Source organism: Colossoma macropomum, unplaced genomic scaffold (assembly GCF_904425465.1).
Source record: "Colossoma macropomum unplaced genomic scaffold, Colossoma_macropomum, whole genome shotgun sequence".
Lineage (NCBI taxonomy): Eukaryota > Metazoa > Chordata > Actinopteri > Characiformes > Serrasalmidae > Colossoma > Colossoma macropomum.
Window position 1 is genome coordinate 29,890,421 of NW_023494795.1, and position 21,131 is coordinate 29,911,551.

At 38.7% G+C, this 21,131-nt stretch overlaps 1 protein-coding gene across 2 annotated transcripts in view; it reads right to left on the bottom strand.

Moving 5' to 3' along the window:
- arid1b (AT rich interactive domain 1B (SWI1-like)) overlaps positions 1-21,131 on the bottom strand; it is an 89,848-nt gene that overhangs the window by 24,505 nt on the left and 44,212 nt on the right. For both annotated transcript variants that reach the window (XM_036582144.1, XM_036582145.1), the window contains exons 5-7: positions 9,149-9,392; positions 6,986-7,075; positions 3,510-3,683 (exon numbers count right to left, since the gene is read on the bottom strand). In XM_036582144.1, coding sequence (XP_036438037.1) covers positions 3,510-3,683; positions 6,986-7,075; positions 9,149-9,392 — 508 coding nt within the window. The remainder of the gene's footprint in view (positions 1-3,509; positions 3,684-6,985; positions 7,076-9,148; positions 9,393-21,131) is intronic.

The window sequence follows — 21,131 nt, forward strand, 5'->3', positions numbered from 1 at the left end:
ACATTATTCCTTAATCATTTCCAGCTTTTGCAATACTGATATACAGTGGTCTTTAAAAGTATTTGGACACTTTAACTACTGGCACTTTAATGCAGACCTTTACCTAATTAAATGTTTAACAAAATGATATTTAAGAGAAAACACACACTACATCAACTGATGGTAGACTCTATGTGGAGAAAGCCTGGAGAAGAACTCCAGTCAGACTGCACTAAGGCTACTGCAAAGCACAGAGGTGAAAAAGTCTGTGGTTGATTATATTTATTTTATTTATTTATTTATTTTTACAATAGTGTTGGTGAGCTTGTGTTCATTGATGAGATCACAAACTCAGAGGTGTACGAAAAAATTCTACATGCAAATCTGCAGAAGTCTGAAAAGACAGTCTAAAACAAACCAGACTCTTTTTGAAAGAATATTTTACCAAAAAGCAAATGACAGAACTGGAATGGTCTTTTTAAAATAAACAGCATTTGGTTTGTCATTTTATTTCATAACACCATGAACCATATTCCTTTTTTAAAATTAACGTGAAAAAAAACTCATACTGCATTTACTTTCCGTATCGTGACATTTCTGAGTAAAACAGGGTATCTGAGTTAGCTGAGGATTTTTCTCAGTGATATTACTGGTTAATGTCCCCTGGTACATGGGGAGACAAAAAAAAATCAAAAAGTCATTATATTTCGCAAAAGTCATTTTGATTGAAGATTAAGGCAAACAAGATTTATAAAGATTTAAAATTTTACATTTTAAATTAGGCAATAAATTGTGCTTAAAATAACCAGGGATATGAACCAACAAGATGAAAAGAGGTCAGTTCTAATTACAGAACTGATATGGCACAAATGTCCAAACACTTCTTGAGCCACTGCAGTATGCAAATGAGCCTCCATCCAATCACTAAATATTTTACTGCCAAATGACCAATCACAGATGTTCTACAGTTGTTTGGATGAACTGAAACCTTCAGGTGATCTAACAAACATTTTTTGGTAGCAACCAAATTACTTCAATACTACAGAGTAGCAAAAAAAATTCTGTCTCACACACTGAAAGAGTACTCGAGGAGAATTCAGCAAAACTTTGTTTAAGGACGTGCCTTACGAAGCTGTAAGTCTTTTTGGTATCTTTGTTCGTATTTAAGACCACATCGAGCCAGACCATCCTTTTATGCCTGTCTTTGGGATGTCAATATGCAAAGATGTATGATGTGGCCTGAAAAACTCCTGAATCAACGCCTCTAACTTTTAAATGATTATTTTCATGCACACCATATTTACTCAGTAATGCTACTTCTTTCAGTTTTAACACAAGCTCTTACATAGTGCAGCTTTAATGTCGGCTCTTCTTACATTCTGTGTTGTGCTCTGTAATTACTCTGCAATTGCTTGCAAACATAGCTTTTAACTCTGTATTTTTTGTATTTAAAACAAGGTATTGAAAAATAGCGTTTGCAAATCTGTATCGAAGTCGAGATATCAGTGTTGGTTTCAAAAAATCGTGAATGATACACAGCCCTGTTCATATTGTGTTGTTCTATCCAGAATACTGAACAAGGGCCATAATTCACCCTCTAAACAGCCATTGTTGGAAAGATAATTAGGGAACATTTTGAATTTTGGTAAATTTTTTGACGGCTTTTTCTGTTTTTCGAATATAGCAATACAAAAAATGTGTAATTTCCACAGGCTGCAAATGTGACTTATCTCAGGCTGCACCGCGAGTTCTGCATCTGTTTCATCTGGAGCAATAAGCTTCGCTACAGAGAGCTGAACAGCAGGGCTTGTGTGGATCTGGAGTCGATGTTTCCATGAACTTTGAATCGTTTCTCAAGCTGTAGTAAGAGCCAAACAAAAGCAGGCACTGATGCCAAATACAATAAGCCTGGCAGTCTGCTTCTCCACAGGCCTTCCCTCCTTGGTGCAAAGTTTTGACCGAAAAAGGGAAATTCTGTGCATGTTAAAAACGCATGTTCTCCTAAGGTAGCCTATGGAAGCAAAAGAGGTCATTTTTATTCTTTTCACGGACAAGTAATTATCCAATCATCCCCTGTCGACTTCTCCACTCTCACTTAGCTCTGCAAATCTATCACTGTCAGGTGTACAACAGCCATAATTCTGTCGTCTTCAGCCGGCTGCCAGTTATACAAGTGAAGCTACAGGACAACAGGGACTATCAATCAGAACTGAAAAGGAGGCAGGACCTAGTGAGATTATGATGGCAACACACAACGGTTGTTCATTTATTATACAGGCAATGCCATAACATTCATGATAGATTACTGCCGAGTTCCTTTCAGAGGCCACTTCCACATATACACGCAGGCACGCAGTCAGCTGAAACAACAGAGGAAATTAAAACAAATGATTCTGTAAGCTATGCTTTTGTTCATAGATTCATGCTTAAAGGTCAGCCTAACAAAGCAGACAAAATTCAGAAAACAAAAAGAGGCAAAGCCGAAGCATGACCAGAGAATGTAATAACATACTACACTGGCAGTACTGAGGGTCTACTGTGCGTGCGTGAGAGCCAACTACTTCAATTTAAAAATATATATATATATTATGCATGTTTAAATGATTTGAAAAACGCCTGTTAATGTTAATATGCTGATGTTACATAATCAGAGGCAATGAGGCTTCTGTCGTTTTGTTGCATCATAGGAATAAATTGTTTGAGGTATACAAAGAACTCTAAACAATGGCAGTGGCAAAGGGGGACAAACTCAAGAAATCATATGCAAAGCAAAGCTGGGGGTTCATTTTGAATGCGCTGTTGCAGACCGAGGTGTTGTTTTCATACTGTTTTCAATGGTAGAGACAAGTTTTGCCCTACTGAAACCAACGTTCAGTTTGCTAAGGCAGTAGCTAATCTGTGCATAAGCCCCAGTACTAAAGGCACATGCTTGGGAGGTGCTGGGTTTAGCAGGTGCAGCTAAATGGTGGAGCTATCAATGAGTTTGGGACAAAAGAGAAAATGAAAGTTCAGTGACATAGCGGAGTAAAGAAATGTTTTTTTTCCTACCAAAAATAAAAAAAACAGGATTTTAACTAGCAAGACAGAATCTGGCTAGCAGTAATATGGATTGTGAGTGCTTATGCCACATCAAATCACATTTTGCACTGAGCTTCTCAAATCTGTACATCTGGCCCCAAGAGTTGTGATAATGTGATACTGTCTGTAAGTATTTTTTCAGTGCATGTTCAAGGCCTGTGGCTCTGATGTTAATTGAAGTCCCCCAGCAAAAAACGTCTGAGACACTACCACTAATTTATACCTGATTTTAAGCAGTGAATTAAATTCCAAGCAAAAAACTGTCTGGGCAACTAGCAGATTGTACTTTATGTAATATGTTGTCTTGCCTGTTTTCCGCACACATGGTGCAAAAGCTGTTAGTTTAGGCTTGTATGCCAGTCTTATACAAAACAAGCAGGCAGAATGTATCCTGTTTGTACCTGAAACTGGTCAACAATCTGCTCCCGAAAGAAGTAATGACGTATATTTACCCGAAGGACCGTACTGTCCACCTTGTGGTCCGAAGGTGGTGCTGACCTGCTGGTAGGAGCCCATGCTGTGGTGCAGAGAGCCCCCAGGGGAGGGGTGAGGGGACATAGGGGCCCCAGACTGCTGTGGGACAAACTGAGGGCCAGGGCCACTACGCTGCAGGTTAGGGGCGAATCCTAAACGAAAGCAATCACAAGGCAGCAATGAGTTGGTCAGGTATAAGAGAGAAAATAGTCACTATTGTAACAAACCCTTGCATTACATCTCCAAAGAGGAAACATTGTGATATGAATGCAATGTAAAAGATAGCATGTAGGCAGTATTAAAAGAAACCCAAAGCTAAAAGCCTAAAATTTAATCGGTAACTCTGGCCCTGATGTCTTTTGCACCCATTGCAGGTACAATTCAGACTCTCCAGTCTTTCCAAACAAGCCTAAATGCGTAGTTCACGGACCGTGTTTGGAAGAACCACACAAAATACGGGGCGGGGGGGGTAGGTAGGTCTGTAGCCTGCTTGCTAAGCTAACATTAGTTAGCCCATCAAGTAACAGATCCAACACCACGGAACAGGTTTAATTTCACCTTTCTGTCCCTCCAATGCCAAGTGCTCGACTTCACTCCCTCAGATTTGAATAATTATCATCTAAACTTGTGTTGTTGCTTTAGTTAGTTAGAATCAAACATGTTCTGTGCTGAGTTGAGCTGTCATCATGCTAATCTCCATGCTAAGCTCCTCTCTCCTAGTTAGCAGCTCTGTTTACCCTGGGTTATGCTGTATAGCATGGTAATATTTGGAGACAGTTTGAAGGTACAAAACAAGTGGATACTGCCCAACACTAGTTGGTACTAGTATTACTAGTAGGAAACAGGTATTAAATTTGTTGCCTCATTTAACCACACACCGCTTGCTAAGAGTTGCTGTGAGTATGTGTGTCTCTTTTGTTTTGTTTTTTGTTTTAATTGCCCAGAAAATTGATGCTGGAGAAAGACAGAATGTCTACGTCATGCTCAATACAGACCAGTCATTAACTGCTCAGAGTGTGGAAGATTGGCTGGGGCTCTTAACAAGACTGTGGCAAAAGAGGAAACTTGGGAGAGCTCTCCAAGACCGGAGAACTCATCCAGATCTAGGGCTGTTACTGTCAATTAAAATATGTATAATATATATATAATTCTAATCAAGCAGAGATTATTTTGACAATTAATCAAGTAATCAGTTTTCAAGAAGGCCAAACAATAAAAATGGTATTAGCTGAACAAAAAGAAACAACATATAGCTTTTAAAAAATTCCATAAAAAATACCATAAATTAAAAAGCCTTCAAACACACAGAAACACACAACCCCGTTTTCAAAAAAGTTTGGGAGCTGTGTAAAATGTACAAATCATTTAAACCTTCTATTTAATTGAAAACAGTACAAAGACAACATATTAAAATTCAAAACTGAAAAATGTTACTGCTTTTTGAAAAAATAAATGCCAGTTTATGCCAGCAAAGTTGGGAACTTGGGGATTTCCACGGTACATAATATCATTAAAAGATTCAGAGAATCCAGAGAAATCTCTGTATGCAATAACACAATTCTGTACTGGAAATCATTGCATGGGCTCAGTAACACTTCCAAAAACCAATTGTCTGTAAACACAGTTCATTGCTGTCTCCACAAATGCAAGTTAAAACTCTACCATGCAAAAAGAAACTGTACATTAAAAGGATCCAGAAACACTGCTGCCTTCTCTGGGCCCGAGCTCATTTAAGATAGACTGAGTCAAAGTGGAAAAGTGTCTTGTGGTCCAACAAATGAAAATTTGTCCATTTTTTTTGGAAATCATGGATGTCACGTACTCCGGGCTGAAGACGATCCAGCTTGTTATCAGCGCACAGTTTTAAAGCCAGCATCCATGATGGTATGGGCTGCATTAGTGCACAAGGCATTGGTGACTCGCACATTTGTGAAGGCACCATAAATGCTGGACCAAATATACAGGTTTTGGCAACACATTCTACCATCCAGATCACATCAGGGAAGGTCTTTCTTATTTCAGCAAGACAAAGTCAAATCACATTTTGCATGTATTACAACAGTGTGACTCTATAGTAAGAGTAAGTAAGTTAGAAGTTAGCTTAATGGACCAGCCTGCAATCCAGATCTGTCACCCATTAAAAATATTTGGTACATTATGATACAAAAAATATGACAAAGGAGACCCTGAACTGTTGAGCAGCTGAAATCCTATATCAAGCAAAAAAGGGAAACCATTTCAGTTTCAAAACTACAGCAACTGGTCTCCTCAGTTTCTAAACACTTACAGAATGTTATTAGGAGGTGATGCGACACAGTGGTAAACATGCTCCTGTCCCAACTTTTTGGAATGTGTTGCTGGCATCAAATTCAAAATAGGCATACATCAAAAACAACAAAATTTCTCAGTTTCAATATTTGATGTGTTGTCTTTGTACTATTCTAATTAAATATAGGGTTTACTTATGATTTATATATCAATGCATTTTTTTTATTCACAATTTGAACAGCCTCCCAACTTTTTGGAAACAGGGCTATATATTTACGGCTGCAGTTCGAGAGGGTTACAATCCCAGAGAAGCTAGAACAGCAACATACGTCAGCGATGAAAAATGGAAACTGTGTTCACTCATTTTCATGTATATAACATATATAGAACAAAACATACTGATTAATAAATGATTTTTAAACATAAATCTCTCTTTAGAGTCTAATATATGCTAATACAACAAATATGATTAATCAGCATTAATTGTTAATCATTTAATTGCTGGACAGCCCTAATTTAAATACATAAAAACACTACACCAAAGAATGCATATAGAAGAGCGTACATCAGGCTCTGTTTCTTACAGTAGTACAATTTAAAATAGGCATCTTAATCATGCAAACTGCCAACTAGTCACTTCCCTTTCATGAAGGCCATTTTAATTTTTTAAATCAAGTAGAGTTTAACTGATTAATCATGACAATCCTAATGGCAATGCAATCCTTTTTGTACATTCTACAGTGCTAGTCAATTTGTCCCTGAATCAATAAACCAAACTAAGGCTGGCGTTTTTGTCTGAGCTTGCAGTCTATATGCTAAAACTTTCCACACTAAACTTCAGCACAAATGGTTCTCAGACCACTGGCCACAGAAAACGTGAAAACGTGGTGTCACGAGTCAAGGCAATGGAAAAGCCACGCTCCCAGACAGTCTGTCAAAGCCACAGTGGCCTGCAGTTAGGAGCAGCGTATTGCAGCAGAACGGAGCTATAACAGGTGCTAATATGTCACACAAATGAGTCCATTTATCTGAAGTGCCACTGGAAAATGCCGGGGAGAGATGGAGCAGCGGAGCAGAGGTATATTAGACACATAGCGGGACAGATGAGAAATACACACAACTGACCATTACGAGGACCGTTACAGCAGCTAATAGAAGTGTATGTGCGTGTCTGTGTGATTCTCACCTCTCTCCTGAGACATGGGTGACTGACTAAGGGTAGAATGGGAGCCCACCTCTGAAACATTCACAGTGGTCTGTGGGGCCATCTGTGTACCTAAACAACACACACATACATTTTATACAATGTCTCATACGTCTAATACATCTATCTGTCTATCTATCTATCTATCTATCTATATGTCTGTCTATCTATCTATCTACCTACCAACCTATGCATATATGCACATAGAGACCTCAACAGCACTGAATGGGTTTGGGATTACTTGGACTCTAAGAAACAGAAAATGCAACCAACTTCTAAGGCTGAACTTTGGAGATGTGGAAAAATATCCCTGAATATTTCTTTGAAAAACTTGCGCAAAAAGCAAGTCTCCTAAAAAAAAAAACAGAAGCTGCAATAAAATGCGTGAATATGCTAAATACTGAGAATTTGAATATGATATTCAGTTGTTGAAATTTCTGTGAAGTTTTTAATAAATGAATGTTTTTTTCCCGATGCAAAAAAGTAAGCAGTATATACTGAATTGCTGTTTAAACTGGAGTTGGCATACATGAAGGGTGGTGACTAACAGCACTGTACCTATTTGTAATAGGGATTTTCTAAGCCTGATCCTAACGTAATCTCAGTAAGCAAAAATAAATGGTATTGATTTTTCAGTAAAAAATTAAGCACAGACCTTTGGTAAAATCAGTGTACAAAGTCAGCACCATTTGTGTACAAAAACAAAACATACCCAACAAAAAAGTAAAGTGTTAGAAATATTAGCCCAAATCTCTAGCAAATCCAACCCAGCCCGCCTATAAAAGGTGTATGTGTGTCCAGTATGAAGCTAATGGTGGATGTTTCTCTCAGCAGGGGTGACGTATCAGTGTGTGCAGGCGAGTAAATGGTCTCCTGCGGACCTCGTTAGTGACATCTAGAGCGGCGAGAGCATGGACCGGATTCTGCAGCTTCAGCTGCTCAAAGGCCTCTGCTGCCCGCCTATCAAACAACTCTGGCTAACTATGCCCCACACTGTGGGAGAGTAATTGTGTTAAAGTGACTCCAAACTGTTAACAGAGTTTCCAAACTATTTTAATGACTGGGTGTCTTGTTTGCAGTAAGCTGAAGTCCTTTCTCTGACCCAGGTTTGTTGGAAAGCACAAACAAGATTTTTCCTCCTTTTGGCCTTACCGGCAGTGGAAATGTGAGGACAGTGAGGCGAGGGCTGGCAGTAACAACTACTTATGATGGTGTCTCTATAACAGACATATCCAATGTTCATGTATGAAGAGGTGACTAAGGCAGTTTAGGAGTAAATAAAATGAGATGCAACCATTTGCAGGTTCAGAAAGGACATTTCAGGGCACGATGCGGCACTGATGTCTTGTGTTGGCATAACACGGGGTCTTGTCTCTCACGGATTAAGCTTATTTTCACCATCAGAAATCCCATTTAGTTTTGGCTGAGGCATTTTCTGCATTTGGAAAACCCAAATGTGCCATAATTGTAACTTGGATCAGGGCTGTCCAAAGTGTGGCCAGTGACAGTGTTTAATTTAGCCCACCAGGAAGTTTACCTAACCCCACTTCCTCACCCACTGAGAGAATAAACGCATTTTTAATTACAAATTCATTTACTATTAATTCCTATTCTCTATTTTAATTTGCATTTTTTTTTTATTTTTCTTTAATTTTCTTATTTTCCCCTTTATATTCTTATTTTTGAAGCATTTAGTTTATACACTGGTCCTTTTAGCCTTCAGCCCACCACTGCACCAAAGTTAGATAAACTTCTACTTAACATATCTGAGTCATCCTTATCTTCCATATTCATTTAGGTTTATTTAAGGTTATGCAATTTACAAGATTAATCAATAATTAAGTTAGCTGCATTAGCTTAACTAGCTAGCTAATAGCTTTAGCTACAAACATGTGGTCCAAGTAACACTAACTTAAACCACTAGAGGGTGCAAACCTGAACCTCCAGAATACCCTGAGAATTGAACCCGTTTATGCAGGCAGAAAAATCAGTTTGAAATCTCTGACAGTCAAGAGGAAGAGAAAGAGGCAAGAGGGTGACATCATGCCATTCGACATTCATGTGTATCGAAAGAGGAAGTTCAACATTGCAGAAGTTCAAAAGCACCCTGGCACTAAATAGAGAAATGAGGGATTTTTTTCTCACTTGGTACACTAGCAGGTGATATGGGCCCGGATCGTGATTGGCTGGAGCCGACAGGCGAGCCGACCGGAGAAGGTGAGGGTCCACTGCGCAGGCTGGAGAGGCGGGGTGAGGCGTGAGGGGAGAAAGGTGACTGGGCGGGGTTACTCTGATCACCCTGGCTGCTGGTAGAGCCTGAGGCACTGACTGCTGAGCTGAGGGCCGCCTCCGTGCCTGTGGGGAGGTCATCTATGGAGCCAGACAGGTCCTGCCAAACACATAGACAAACACATGTTTGGTGTTATAAAGGGTCATATATATATATATATATATATATAAGATATATACATATATATACACACACACACACACACACACACACATATACACATATATTGTTGCTTCTATTTTTTTGATGCAATATCTATGTAAACATAATACATATATGTACACATACGTGTCTCTAAGTAATACATCTTATATGCATTATAAATACGCCTAAAAATGCCTAATTATAAACATAACATTAACTTAAAATAACTAAACAAAAATAAATTGTTCTTCCAAAAAAAAAAAAAAATAATCTTTTTGCAAAAACAGTTTTTGTAAAAAGACCACGATAATAAATTCTGTGTTTCTACATTTAGGACATATTCACAAAGACCAGGAAGACCCAGAATGACAATGCCGCTTTAGCGAACACACTTGCTTCAAACTTCATCCACTTGCAGACTGCAAGGGAACAAAATCCGAACAATCTGTTGATGGATCTTTAACATTGAATCTTGACAGCTGGACAACTCGCCTAAGATCCGTCAGGTTTGTCTCAATTAGATAATGCCCCCTGGTCAAGTGAAAAGCACTTTCTGCTCACCAGCTAGACTGAAGCTTCTTCCATGCCTGCGGTTAATCTGAGCAGCAGGATAGCAATTGTGAAACAGTTTACCTGTAGAGATTTAAAACAGCCTAAAACAACCTAAGACACTCAAGAGAAACACCGGCAGGAATGCCATGCACCCTCCTCAGAGGTGCTGCCTCAATCAGAGCCTGTGCCAGTCTAGATCTTTTTTGTAGGCCTCATTCCGAGGTCTTTGCCCCATGGGTATTCTGACCGTATCCAAGAGCGCACGACTGCCAGGGGTAAATTAAATCTAGTCTCCAAATAACCTGCAACAACTGAGGCCACAGCTGTTAGTGGGTCACAAATGGAGAGGCGATGGCATCTACTGCTAACATAGCGGCTTTCTGAATGGCCTTTTTTAAAGCCGCGTGTCATCCACCTTAAGTCTTAGTCTCTCTACTATTTCACCAATACAATCTGCAATTCTTATTATTTAAAGAGGCAATATCTTACATTTATCTTGTATTTTTAAATTTTCCCTGAGGTGAACTTTTGATGTTTGTGTGGTTTTATATACCAAAAAGTCACGTTTTTACATGACGATTTTCCAACCTCTCTTTATTCTTTATCTTTATATTTGCAGCTTTGTTTCCATATATGGAGATGAACTGGATGGTGAAGGTTTTGAAACTTTAACATTTACAAACTACAAATATCCACCACTAAATACACAACAGCTACTTTTCACTAGACTTGAGCGATATTTAATATGAGCATGATATTTTCTTGTTAAACAAACATTTTCCACTGCAACTTAGACCGGCTTTACACATTATCTCTCGATTCTATCTTTAGTATATATGCTTTCCTGCCATTAACTGATATTATTATTAACTATTAAATAATAAGTATGGTAATAAACTTTCTCTCATTTCAATTTGAAAGCTAAACTATTAATACATGAATTCAGCTCCTGCTTGTGTGGGTTTGTGACTGTTTCTTCCCTTTAAAAGGCGCACAAAAAAGGCCCACTCAGACTACTGAATGGGCAAAAGAGTATTCTTATTAAAGTACAGTTTTTCATTAATATTTCCTTTTCAAAGCAACATCCAACTAGCTTTTGGTAATTCTCTGTTTTGGCTCCAACACTGTAGAACATCTACCCCTTTCCATTAGGAACTTTCATTCTTCAAATATTTTTAATTCCTGCCTAATAATCCATTTTTTTTCCCTTGGCATTTACGTCTGTGTAAGGTCTATAATCTCTCAAAGATATTTCAGTAAGATGGACTAAGCTGCTGATTAATGCTGTGACATTCTAGACGGATATGTTTTGTGGCTGATTTCGCTCATTTCTTTCAATAGGAGCTTTTTTGACTAAATTCTAGATCGGATTATACTGTTTGTGTAGTTCTCACCTTGATGTTTGTTGATAGTGTTTTAGATATTGCTCACTGTTTTAATATTGTAATTGTTTTAAATGTGACAAAAAATAAATCGGACTTCGCTATTGAGGGATGCTTGTTAATTCAATGTAATACACAGTATATATAACGTTTCTATTATTCTGGTCACAAATTCTTAATTTTGGCCAAAAGATTCATTGGCTTGGTGACCAGAGCAGTCAGTACAATTTTTGTCTACTAAAATCTGTCTGTTTACACGACATAAGTCCTTTAGAAATGGGTTTCTGCGGTTAATTGGAGTTTAAAAAATACGACAACAGAGAGCTGCCTGTTATTTTGAACAATTTACAGTTCATAATCAGTCAGTAATGCACTGTGTAAAACTACTAAAGTCTTTAATTTAATCATATGAATATTTATCAGCCAGTACTATTGGCTACTGGAATTTTTAGCTTCTTATATTCAGTGTCAGTAACAAAACTTTCAGATAGGTTAGGCTCTGCTGTCTAACATTACCAATACACACACTCTATGAATCAATAACACATGTATATAACGTACCAGCACCAGTCAGCCTGCTTTATGCAGCATAAACACAAAATCTGCTTATAAAATTCCCCCTAGCTGAATACACCAAATCACGGGGCTATTCCTAGAGACTGCATGAGCGTTTTTTCCGCATACAAAGGAAAAAGGCTGGGTGCTTTTTTTCCCAGCAGTGTGGCTGTTCCAGCACTAGTGGTGAGGCATATGGTGCTGTGTGAGCGAACAGTATGGAAACCTCAGAGTGTCTTCAGGGGGGATGACTTCACTCTTCACTCTCACTCTCTCTTTCAGCCTGCTGACTAAAATAAAGAACCTGATGCTGACCTACTTATGGAAGGAGGAGTGGAGCTGGGGCACATGAGCTTGGCTTTAGGACCCACCGCAAAGCATTACTGCTAAAGGTCAAAGACGAGGACACTTCAGTCCCTACTAATTTCACTGGTAATTTTCTGGTAAAGACAAATTTCCACAGTACTCAACTTGCTTGGTAATTCCCTTATCGTCTGTATGCGTTTTCCTTATGAGTCATGGGACAGTCTGATTTGAGTGTGGCTCAGTCCCTGGACAAAGCAGGAATATCTGACTTTCACAGTGTCCTGAGAGAACATCCTAGTATTTAACCTTATCCTGGGGTGGAGCTCTACGGTCAAACAGCCTATCTGGTGAACAGCAGCTAAAATAAAAACACTCTAGAACAGGCTACGTTGTGAAGCGTTGTAAATAGCAAAAGGCGGCTAACCATGGCTAACAATGAACTGAAGCCAGAGGGGATGTCACGATCCAAGCCGAGCACTTTATCAGCCAATACTAATCCAATCTTGTTTTCATTGATAATGCAGACACACTTGTGGCTCAATTCACTCATTTCTTTCAACATTAGATTTTTTTAACTTAATTCTAGACTGGATTATACTACCTTTGTCACTTGTTAAGCAGAGACTAGAATACTATCATTATAATAGTATTAAAAAACACATTGTCAATTCCATTTTCCTGCATTTTGGGATTTTTACTTCTACACACTTCAGGGATTAATTAAGGTCTTGTTCTTTGCTCAGGAAAGCCCAAATTAGGCACTTCGAAATGGTTTATTTGCCATGCATTACATTATGACCTGTATTAGTATATATACAAGTATAGTATATACTTGTATATATACTATAAATATATAGTATATATAAACAGAAGTGTGTTATGTAAAAATCATCAAAATGTATTTGTTGTAATAGTGTACAGTAAAGAGTTTGAACCTTATTATGCAAATTAATAAGCATGAATTACAAACTAAATTCACATTTGTTTCTATTGTATAACTTGCAGATTTGATTTCTACAGGTTCTAGGTAAAGTCTACCACTTTAATGTAGTTTATTGCTTAAGTGCCAATAAAAAGATGTGTTCCATATTCTGAAGTGGTTTCAATATTTTTGGCAACCAAATCACTAAATTTGTGATGCAAATTGACTTAAATCTTGATTAGCACTATTTAGCATTAAACTATACTTTACAATTTGGAACACATTCTGAAGTATTAGTGAGTTAAACCTTTATTAGGTCTAAAGCAATAAACTCCAGAAGTCATTTGGTTTGATGAAATGCTGCCAATTATACACTAATAAGATGTGAATTTAAGTGAAAATTCATGCTCAATAATATGCATAACAAGGCCTTAATGAAGTGTTTACTGCACATTTTTACTACTAATAATGCAATTACTAGTGATTTTCACACAACGGATATCTAATTATGTACAAAAGCAGGTCATAATGAATAAATCTTATTGCATAGTAAATATTCGGGCTTTACTAAATAAAAACCTTAATAAACCCCCAATACGTTTAAAATAAAGTGATAAAATTGTACTGAATATTTAGTTTTCTCTTTTGAATAATATTTCAAACAATCCCGTAAAAAGCTGTCTTTTAATCACTAACATATCAAAAATGATAAGAGCAAGCGCTAACTAGAGTCTCCTCTCCGTGTTCCTCAGTCTTTCATATTGAAAGCATTAGGCAAACCACTTATACCTTGCACACATTAGCGAAGACTTTTTTTTTTTTGGCTTGCATGATTTATGTTCATAATTATTCAGATTCGTTAAGGCTCTGGGTTCCTTAATTGATGAACATAATTATTCAGCCTCATTGGCCATTCAAGCTCTCTCTGCATCCTTCAACTTGAAGGAAAGAAGGATTGGGGGGGCTGAAGTGAAGGATAAATAAATGAATGCAGACTGTCTCTCTCTGGGCTGCTCCTCCAGCATAACCTCTTCTCTCTTTCCTTCGCTCCGCAACTCTCTAGTTCTGTCGATCTTGAGGGCGAGGAACCCCCACACTCATCCTTCATCATCCTCCCATCGTTCCACATGCCAGCCGCCCGAGTCCGTCTCTTCGGCGCCCTCCACAGCCAATTAAAACTCGGAGGAATAATCAGGGCTAATTGGGGAGCCAGGCGTGGCAGTGCGTTCAGCTCCAATCGTCTCTCTGCTGTCTCTCAGCAAAGCTTGACGCTGACGAAGGACAACCAGGACACAGACCAGCCTCCCCACATGGCTCCGCTAAAGCTGCGTGGCCAGAATACTCAATTCATTTCAATTTGATTGGTATAATGCTGCTTCCAACAGGCCATTTCACAATGGAGCCTTACAGTTAGGCTTGTCAAATTTACTACATAATCACCTGATTGCAATCATTTATTAGGTGGACTTCAATTACTTTTCACAGTTAGCTTTTATGATCATATGTTTACGTATCAAAAAACAGAACATGATGTGCATTTTTACCAGCTGGCTTCAGGCACTTGCATGTAAATAAGACGTCATGAGGCTTCTGAAAACAACACAAGTACTAATTTTACGTTTAGAGGGCAGTGATGAGTAACGTTTGATTATTTTATGTTTATTAATGACCCTTCTAGAAGGAGTCACATTTGTTTATTTGATGTTTGTTAATTACACCTTTAGAGGGCGGCAGTGAGTAACGTTTGATTATTTGATGTTTGTTAATAACACCTTTAGAGAGCGGCGGTGAGTGTGTTTGTTTATGTGATATTTGTTAAAATGTTTAGAGGGTGCAGGTGAGCAACGTTTGATTATTTGAGGTTTGTTAATAACACCTTTAGAGGGCAACGGTGTTTATTTGATGTTAATAACACCTTTAGGTGGTGCAGGTGTTGTATTGCAATATATTATGTTGCATTACTGTACTGTGACTAGCTCCATACAAGCTTGTTAGCTTGTGGTTAACGTGTTTTAACTTGTGGATAGAGCATTAGATTAGGGCACAGCTTTTGCGTTTCAATTAGTATCCATTTTGTAAGACTGTATGCACTAACAAACTGAAAACAGAAGGCACATTTTCAGCCACTCCTTATTCTTGCTGTATCGGAAAATGCATCAAACTGAGACGCCTCTCTTTTGTATTGAACTGAATAATGAATTCGGTGAATCGTCACGCCCTTAGAAATTATATAAAATCTCTTGTGCATGATGTGACACAATGGACTTTCACCAGATAAGTAAAGCAGTCAAGCTGTGTAGCGGTATAAGGTTGTGAGGACGCAGCCCGTGTCTCGCTGGCTGCCAGAGGAATCCTCTTTCCCCGCTGTGAAACCTGACAATCCGAGAGCTGGCTGACATATTAAGTTTGACAAGAGAGTGAGAGTGCGAGAGAGCTCCCCAGACACTGAGAACGTGCTACAGCAGTGAGAAGAGCGGGAATAGACGATCACAGGGGAGACGGAGAGAGAGGGAGCGAGAGAGAGTGGAAGAAAAGAGATTCCAGGAGTATTCAGAAATGCTCCACTTCTGAAAGTGCGGAGCGTATTAAAAGCACACAGGCTGTCTGAGGCAATGGAAAGGCAGATGGAGGATCAGATTTGGGTCTCTCCATCTGGACCCACAGTGGGAGTATTTGTTTGGGTAAGTGTGTGAGGAGCTGAAACTCTCTCCCCCTGCACACACACACAGACCAGGAGAGAAGGCAGCAGTGAGTCTTTCTAATAGGGATTGGCATGTCAGTCAAACCTGATAATCAAATTTGCAGAGCATTTTTCAAGCAATATTAATAAATCTTACAGCATCTTACTATTTCTGCACTGTTTTAAACCCATAGCAAAAATCCATTTCAGGTGGCATGGCTTGAAATTTACACTGAGAAAAGTGCCCATTTAAAGTCTTTATGGTAAACCAGGTGTCGGCAACATCCGGCTCTTTTACTGCCACAACAGAATTAGATATTAAGAGTAAAAGTAAAATAATCCTCCTTTGCAGTAAAATAAAGTTTTAACAATAAATGGTCTTAATGCTGGAGTTAATGTATAACAGCTACGTCACCCTTCAACCCTGAAGGATGGTGCACAGACTGCTGGTGACTATAGCACTGCAGACAACAATCTCGCCTAGCTAGTAGCTAACAAAAAGGCAAAGAGAAAGATTTAAGCTAAATATGATAATTTGGAGACGAATGGACTTATTTTGCATTTACAAGCACTCAGCTGGTTTCCTGATATGTTAAATCTGCAACGAGAAACTGTCAAACACTAAAAAGGTCACGAGGCTGAAGTCAGCTTCTCGTTCACCAGCTTCTCATTTGAATTTTCCTGTTCCACCTGTTGCACCAACTAAGGTGGAACAGAAAATTTAGAACAAGAAGCTGGCGAATGAGAAACTGACTTCAGCCTCAAAAAAAATCCACAATGAGGAGAGACACTTCACAAGAAAATATTCTACTTTTGGAAAAGTTTCCTGCAGGAGATGCGAGAAAACCGGCTACAACTGAGTTAAAGCTTAAAGCACAGCAAAGTAGGTCTGGATTTTCGATTAAATTTGTTAGCCTATGCTAGTACATTAGCACATACTGAGACACATTTACAATGTCTTCTTAACATTTGGGTTACCGACCCCTGCGGTAAACAGACCAATTCTAATTCACAGGCTCTTCATTTTTCTCTGCTGCAATATATAGTTCAGGCATCTCATGGTTCTTATGAGATATGATGAAGTAAAATAAAGTCAAAAGTGAAAAAATTGTCCCTGATATTAATTTTCAGAAGCTTAAAATTCTGATATTGGCAATACTTGCTGATACGATTTTATATGGTAAAAACTAACATAGTAGGTTTAGTTAAACAGTGCTTAGCCTGACAGCTGTGAAATGTCAAATATGTGTAGGACAGCTTCCAATGGTCAAATAGCACAAATTCACCAAGTCTTAAAATAATATAATTATTGTAGTGCAGTTTGGATGTATTTAGTTATTTTAAACATCGTGGTGCTCTGTGCTGAGGTTTACCAGCCAGTTCATTCTGTACTGCTGTAATAAAGGCTAAGCAGCTGGTGACTGTCTCTCTGTTCAGAAATCATTAAATGCTCAGAAAGCTTTTCGGCATTAGAGGCACCTACACATTAATTCAAAATAAAACAAGTTTCTTATAATCAGTGGTGTTTCATCAGCTGGACTTTTGTAGATATCAACAAAGTCGAAGAACCTTAAGCTAGATTTTAGCTGGAAAAATTCTGCATCAGTTAGGCCCTATAATTATACATTGCGTTTCAAAAGTTTAGAATTAACCATCACTTCAATAATTGCTATTCAATAATAACTTACACGGTTGAGATTAAAATGTTATGAACTAAACACCAAAGAAAAATGTGGTGCAAAAAAACAGCTGTAGTTAAATTAAGGACTTCAATCTATTTTTAGTAATTCTTGTCACAAAATTACTACAAATAACTACAGTTGTATGCTAAAGATTGAACACCCCTGGTCAAATGACATGCTTTGTTGATCTTCTGAAGTGAAAACACATTTCCACATTCTAACTTATCTACAAATTTCAGTGCACAATTTATGTTTAACATATTGAAAACGATGAAACATAACACATAAAATGTGCCATAACTTTCTTCATAACTTAACAAATTTCTTTCTCCATGTCTTAATTTTTACACCAATCCTATGAATTACTTAAAACCTATAGACTCACATTTGCATCACAGAGTAATTTTATGTAGCTGAAACAAATTTATTTTGATATTACTAAAAACAGATTCCTTTTGAATGCTAGTGTATTTATAAAGAGAGAGCGCTCTGTTGTCATCTGTCGTCACCTTTTCACATCACCATCACACATACAAACACATCAGCTCTTGTTTATGGCTCACTGCCTATTGAACAGTGATGGAAGCTATTTGCTGTAAATGATGTCACTGTTCTAACATCAGCAGCGACAGCTCCCATTTGCACAGACACTGACGCTCACAGCAGGGAAGCCCTCAACCATCACACCTTACCCAGCACATCACTTACAGTCCACCCGTACACACGGGACCGGCTGACATCACTCAGAGCAGGACGGCTGAGTGACAAATGAGTGATGATTGTGACAATGCAGACATAACATTCAGAAAATGCACCGGAGAACGGCTTCGCTGCTGACTCCCGCTGAGCCAAATCCCAGCTGGCAGCTGCACCTATGCTAACGCTGCTTTTGAGCGTGTCAAAGGGACAGTAAGTGCTTTCAGGAACAAAGAAAGAAGGAAATAAATAAATAAATAAATACATGGAGAAAGCTGGGACCCATCCAAGACTTTCATTATCTCTGATGTCGAGCATGAAAAAAAGGCATCATTAAAGCATTTTAATTGCCTTCCCTCATTCTATCAGCGCTAATCAATGACAGAGAGAGAGAGTGAGTAAGAGAAAGGGAGAGAGAGAGAGAGAGAGAGAGAGAGAGAGAGAGTGAGTAAGAGAGAGAGAGAGAGAGAGAGAGAGAGAGAGAGAGAGAGAGAGAGAGAGAGAGAGATGGCCCATTTCTCCCCAGGCTCAACCCCCCTGTATCCGCCACTGGAGCTGGCACCACGCCAGCTGTGAGGAGGCTGCTGTCTGCTGTCTAGGCAACAGTTACCAGGAAGCCACTGCATCCTGGAATTCCCAAGATCCATCCTATCCCAAAATCAAAGAGGCGTATACATCCAGGGACGTACCATCTGATTCATCTCAATTTCCTTCAGAAAACAATGCAATTCAACATGAAATCTCAGTAAAAAAAACATAACAGTAAAGTAACATATTAACAATACATCTACCTAATGTAAGTAACGTATCAACAGTACATCTACAATATATTTACTTCAGTGTATTCAGAGGCTTCACTGCTGCTACTTCACTGATATGTTGTTGATAACAACAACAATAATAAAAAACTTTACTTATAGAGCTCTCTTCACACCTCATACTGCTCAGTTAACCGGAACGATGGTGCAAGTGCAGTGAAAACGAAAAAACATTTTAATTCCGTTCTCTTTAAGGTCACATGGCCAAGACCTGGATATGTGTCTGAACTAGAACCACATACAAAATGTGATCTAAAAAGATCTGGTTTTCTTCTTCAAGATAAAAATTTGGATCTGTGTGTAATGATAATGATAAAACATGCACATCCAAATACTTTCAGGACACAAGTGGGTTGACACTTACGAGAGATATATTGTGGCTCACTTATGCCATGTTTACAAGTGGGCGGTACATGATCGATGGTCGCAGTGATAAGTGGAACGTTCTGTCAGGATTTCAGTTTTCACTTTTACCAGTGGCTGCAGTGGTGGAATAAACAGTTTTTTTTTTCGAAAAACTAATAAAGTGTTAATGGTATTTTGCAATGAACAGCACAGTAACAAAAGCAAGAGCAAAGTGGAAAGCTCCAGTTCCCCTCAAGAGCCTCCACTGTAACAAGAATCCACAAGCTACATGAGCGAGAGGGAAAGTGAAAGGCTACAATCACTGAACCACTGACTGTATATATGATAATGATATATACACATACATTCTGATGCTAGCTATAGTTAACAAAATGCACTGCTTTTTAAATGGAAAAAACAAACTTGCAGGTCAAAACTGAGCAAACAGGAAATATACTACACTACTACATGTGATTAATAACAATTAATTATTTTAATCATTTGATAGCCCTAATTTTTACACACCCAGCCAGAGAGCATGTGTCCAGGATCTAGAAGATGCCTGTGGAACCCAAAAATAAACCTGTTCTCAGATATGACTCTGATGTCTTCACTGCTGTCTATGACAGAATGCATATTTAAGTTTGTGTGTAATTTGAAGTGAAAGCTAGACGTGTTCTCTGTGTTAGCAGGAGAGTTCTATAGCAGCGGCAGCATTCACTTCTGCTCTGGAGAAGAGAAGAGAGACAGAAGAAAAGAAGAGCACTGCGGACAGATCAAGTGTATCACTGACATAAAGGAAAATCTCCTTTAAGGCTTTGAAATGAAAAGTACGGTTCAGTCAGCATGTGTGTGTGTGTGAGAGAGAGAGAGAAAGAGAGAGAGAGAAAAAGAGATGTTATCATTTTTCTTATTTTATTATGTAAGAGCACAAAGAAAGCTCACAACGCTCTCACGCGCAGGCTCTAGAGTCTTACTCCATAACCCACAAATCAAATCCAAGCAAAAGCCTGACAGTTCATTTCACATAAAGAGGCCAAGCAGCCCAAGTACAAAGTACAAGAGTGTGTAAATCTGACTAGCTGACTGAATAGAGCTCCTGATTGGCCAAAGCTCCTGACTGGATAAACTACTGACTGACTGAAGCTCTTGAATGAACATAGTTCTGGATTGGACTGACTGAAGCAACCGACTGGCTAAAGCTCCTGAATGTATTTATGTCTGGACTGGATAAACTCCTGATTGGTTAAAACTCCTGTTTTTCTGAAGCACCTAACTGGATAAAGTTCTGGACTGGATAAAGCTCCTGTTTAATTAAAGCTCATGATTAAATAAAGCTCCTGACTGGATAAAGCTCACTACTGGCTGAAGCTCCCAAACGGGCATAAGCTCTTGAATGTATCTATGTCTGGATTGGATAAACTGATTGGCTAAAGCTCCAGTTTCTCTGAAGCCTAAAAGGATAAAGTTCTGGATTGGATACAGCTCTTGATTGGCTAAAGCTTCTGTTTGATTAAAGCATCTGATTAAATAAAGCTCCTGACTGGATAAAGCTCCTGACCAGATACAGCTCCTGACTGGATACAGCTCCCAACTGGCTGAAGCTCCAGACGAGCTGAAGCTCCTGACTGGATAAAGATGCTCACTGGCTGAAGCTCCTAACTGGATAAAGATCCTGATTAGCTGAAGCTCCTAATTGGATAAACATCCTTATTGTCTGAAGCTCCTGACTGGCTGAAGGCCTTGACTGAATAAA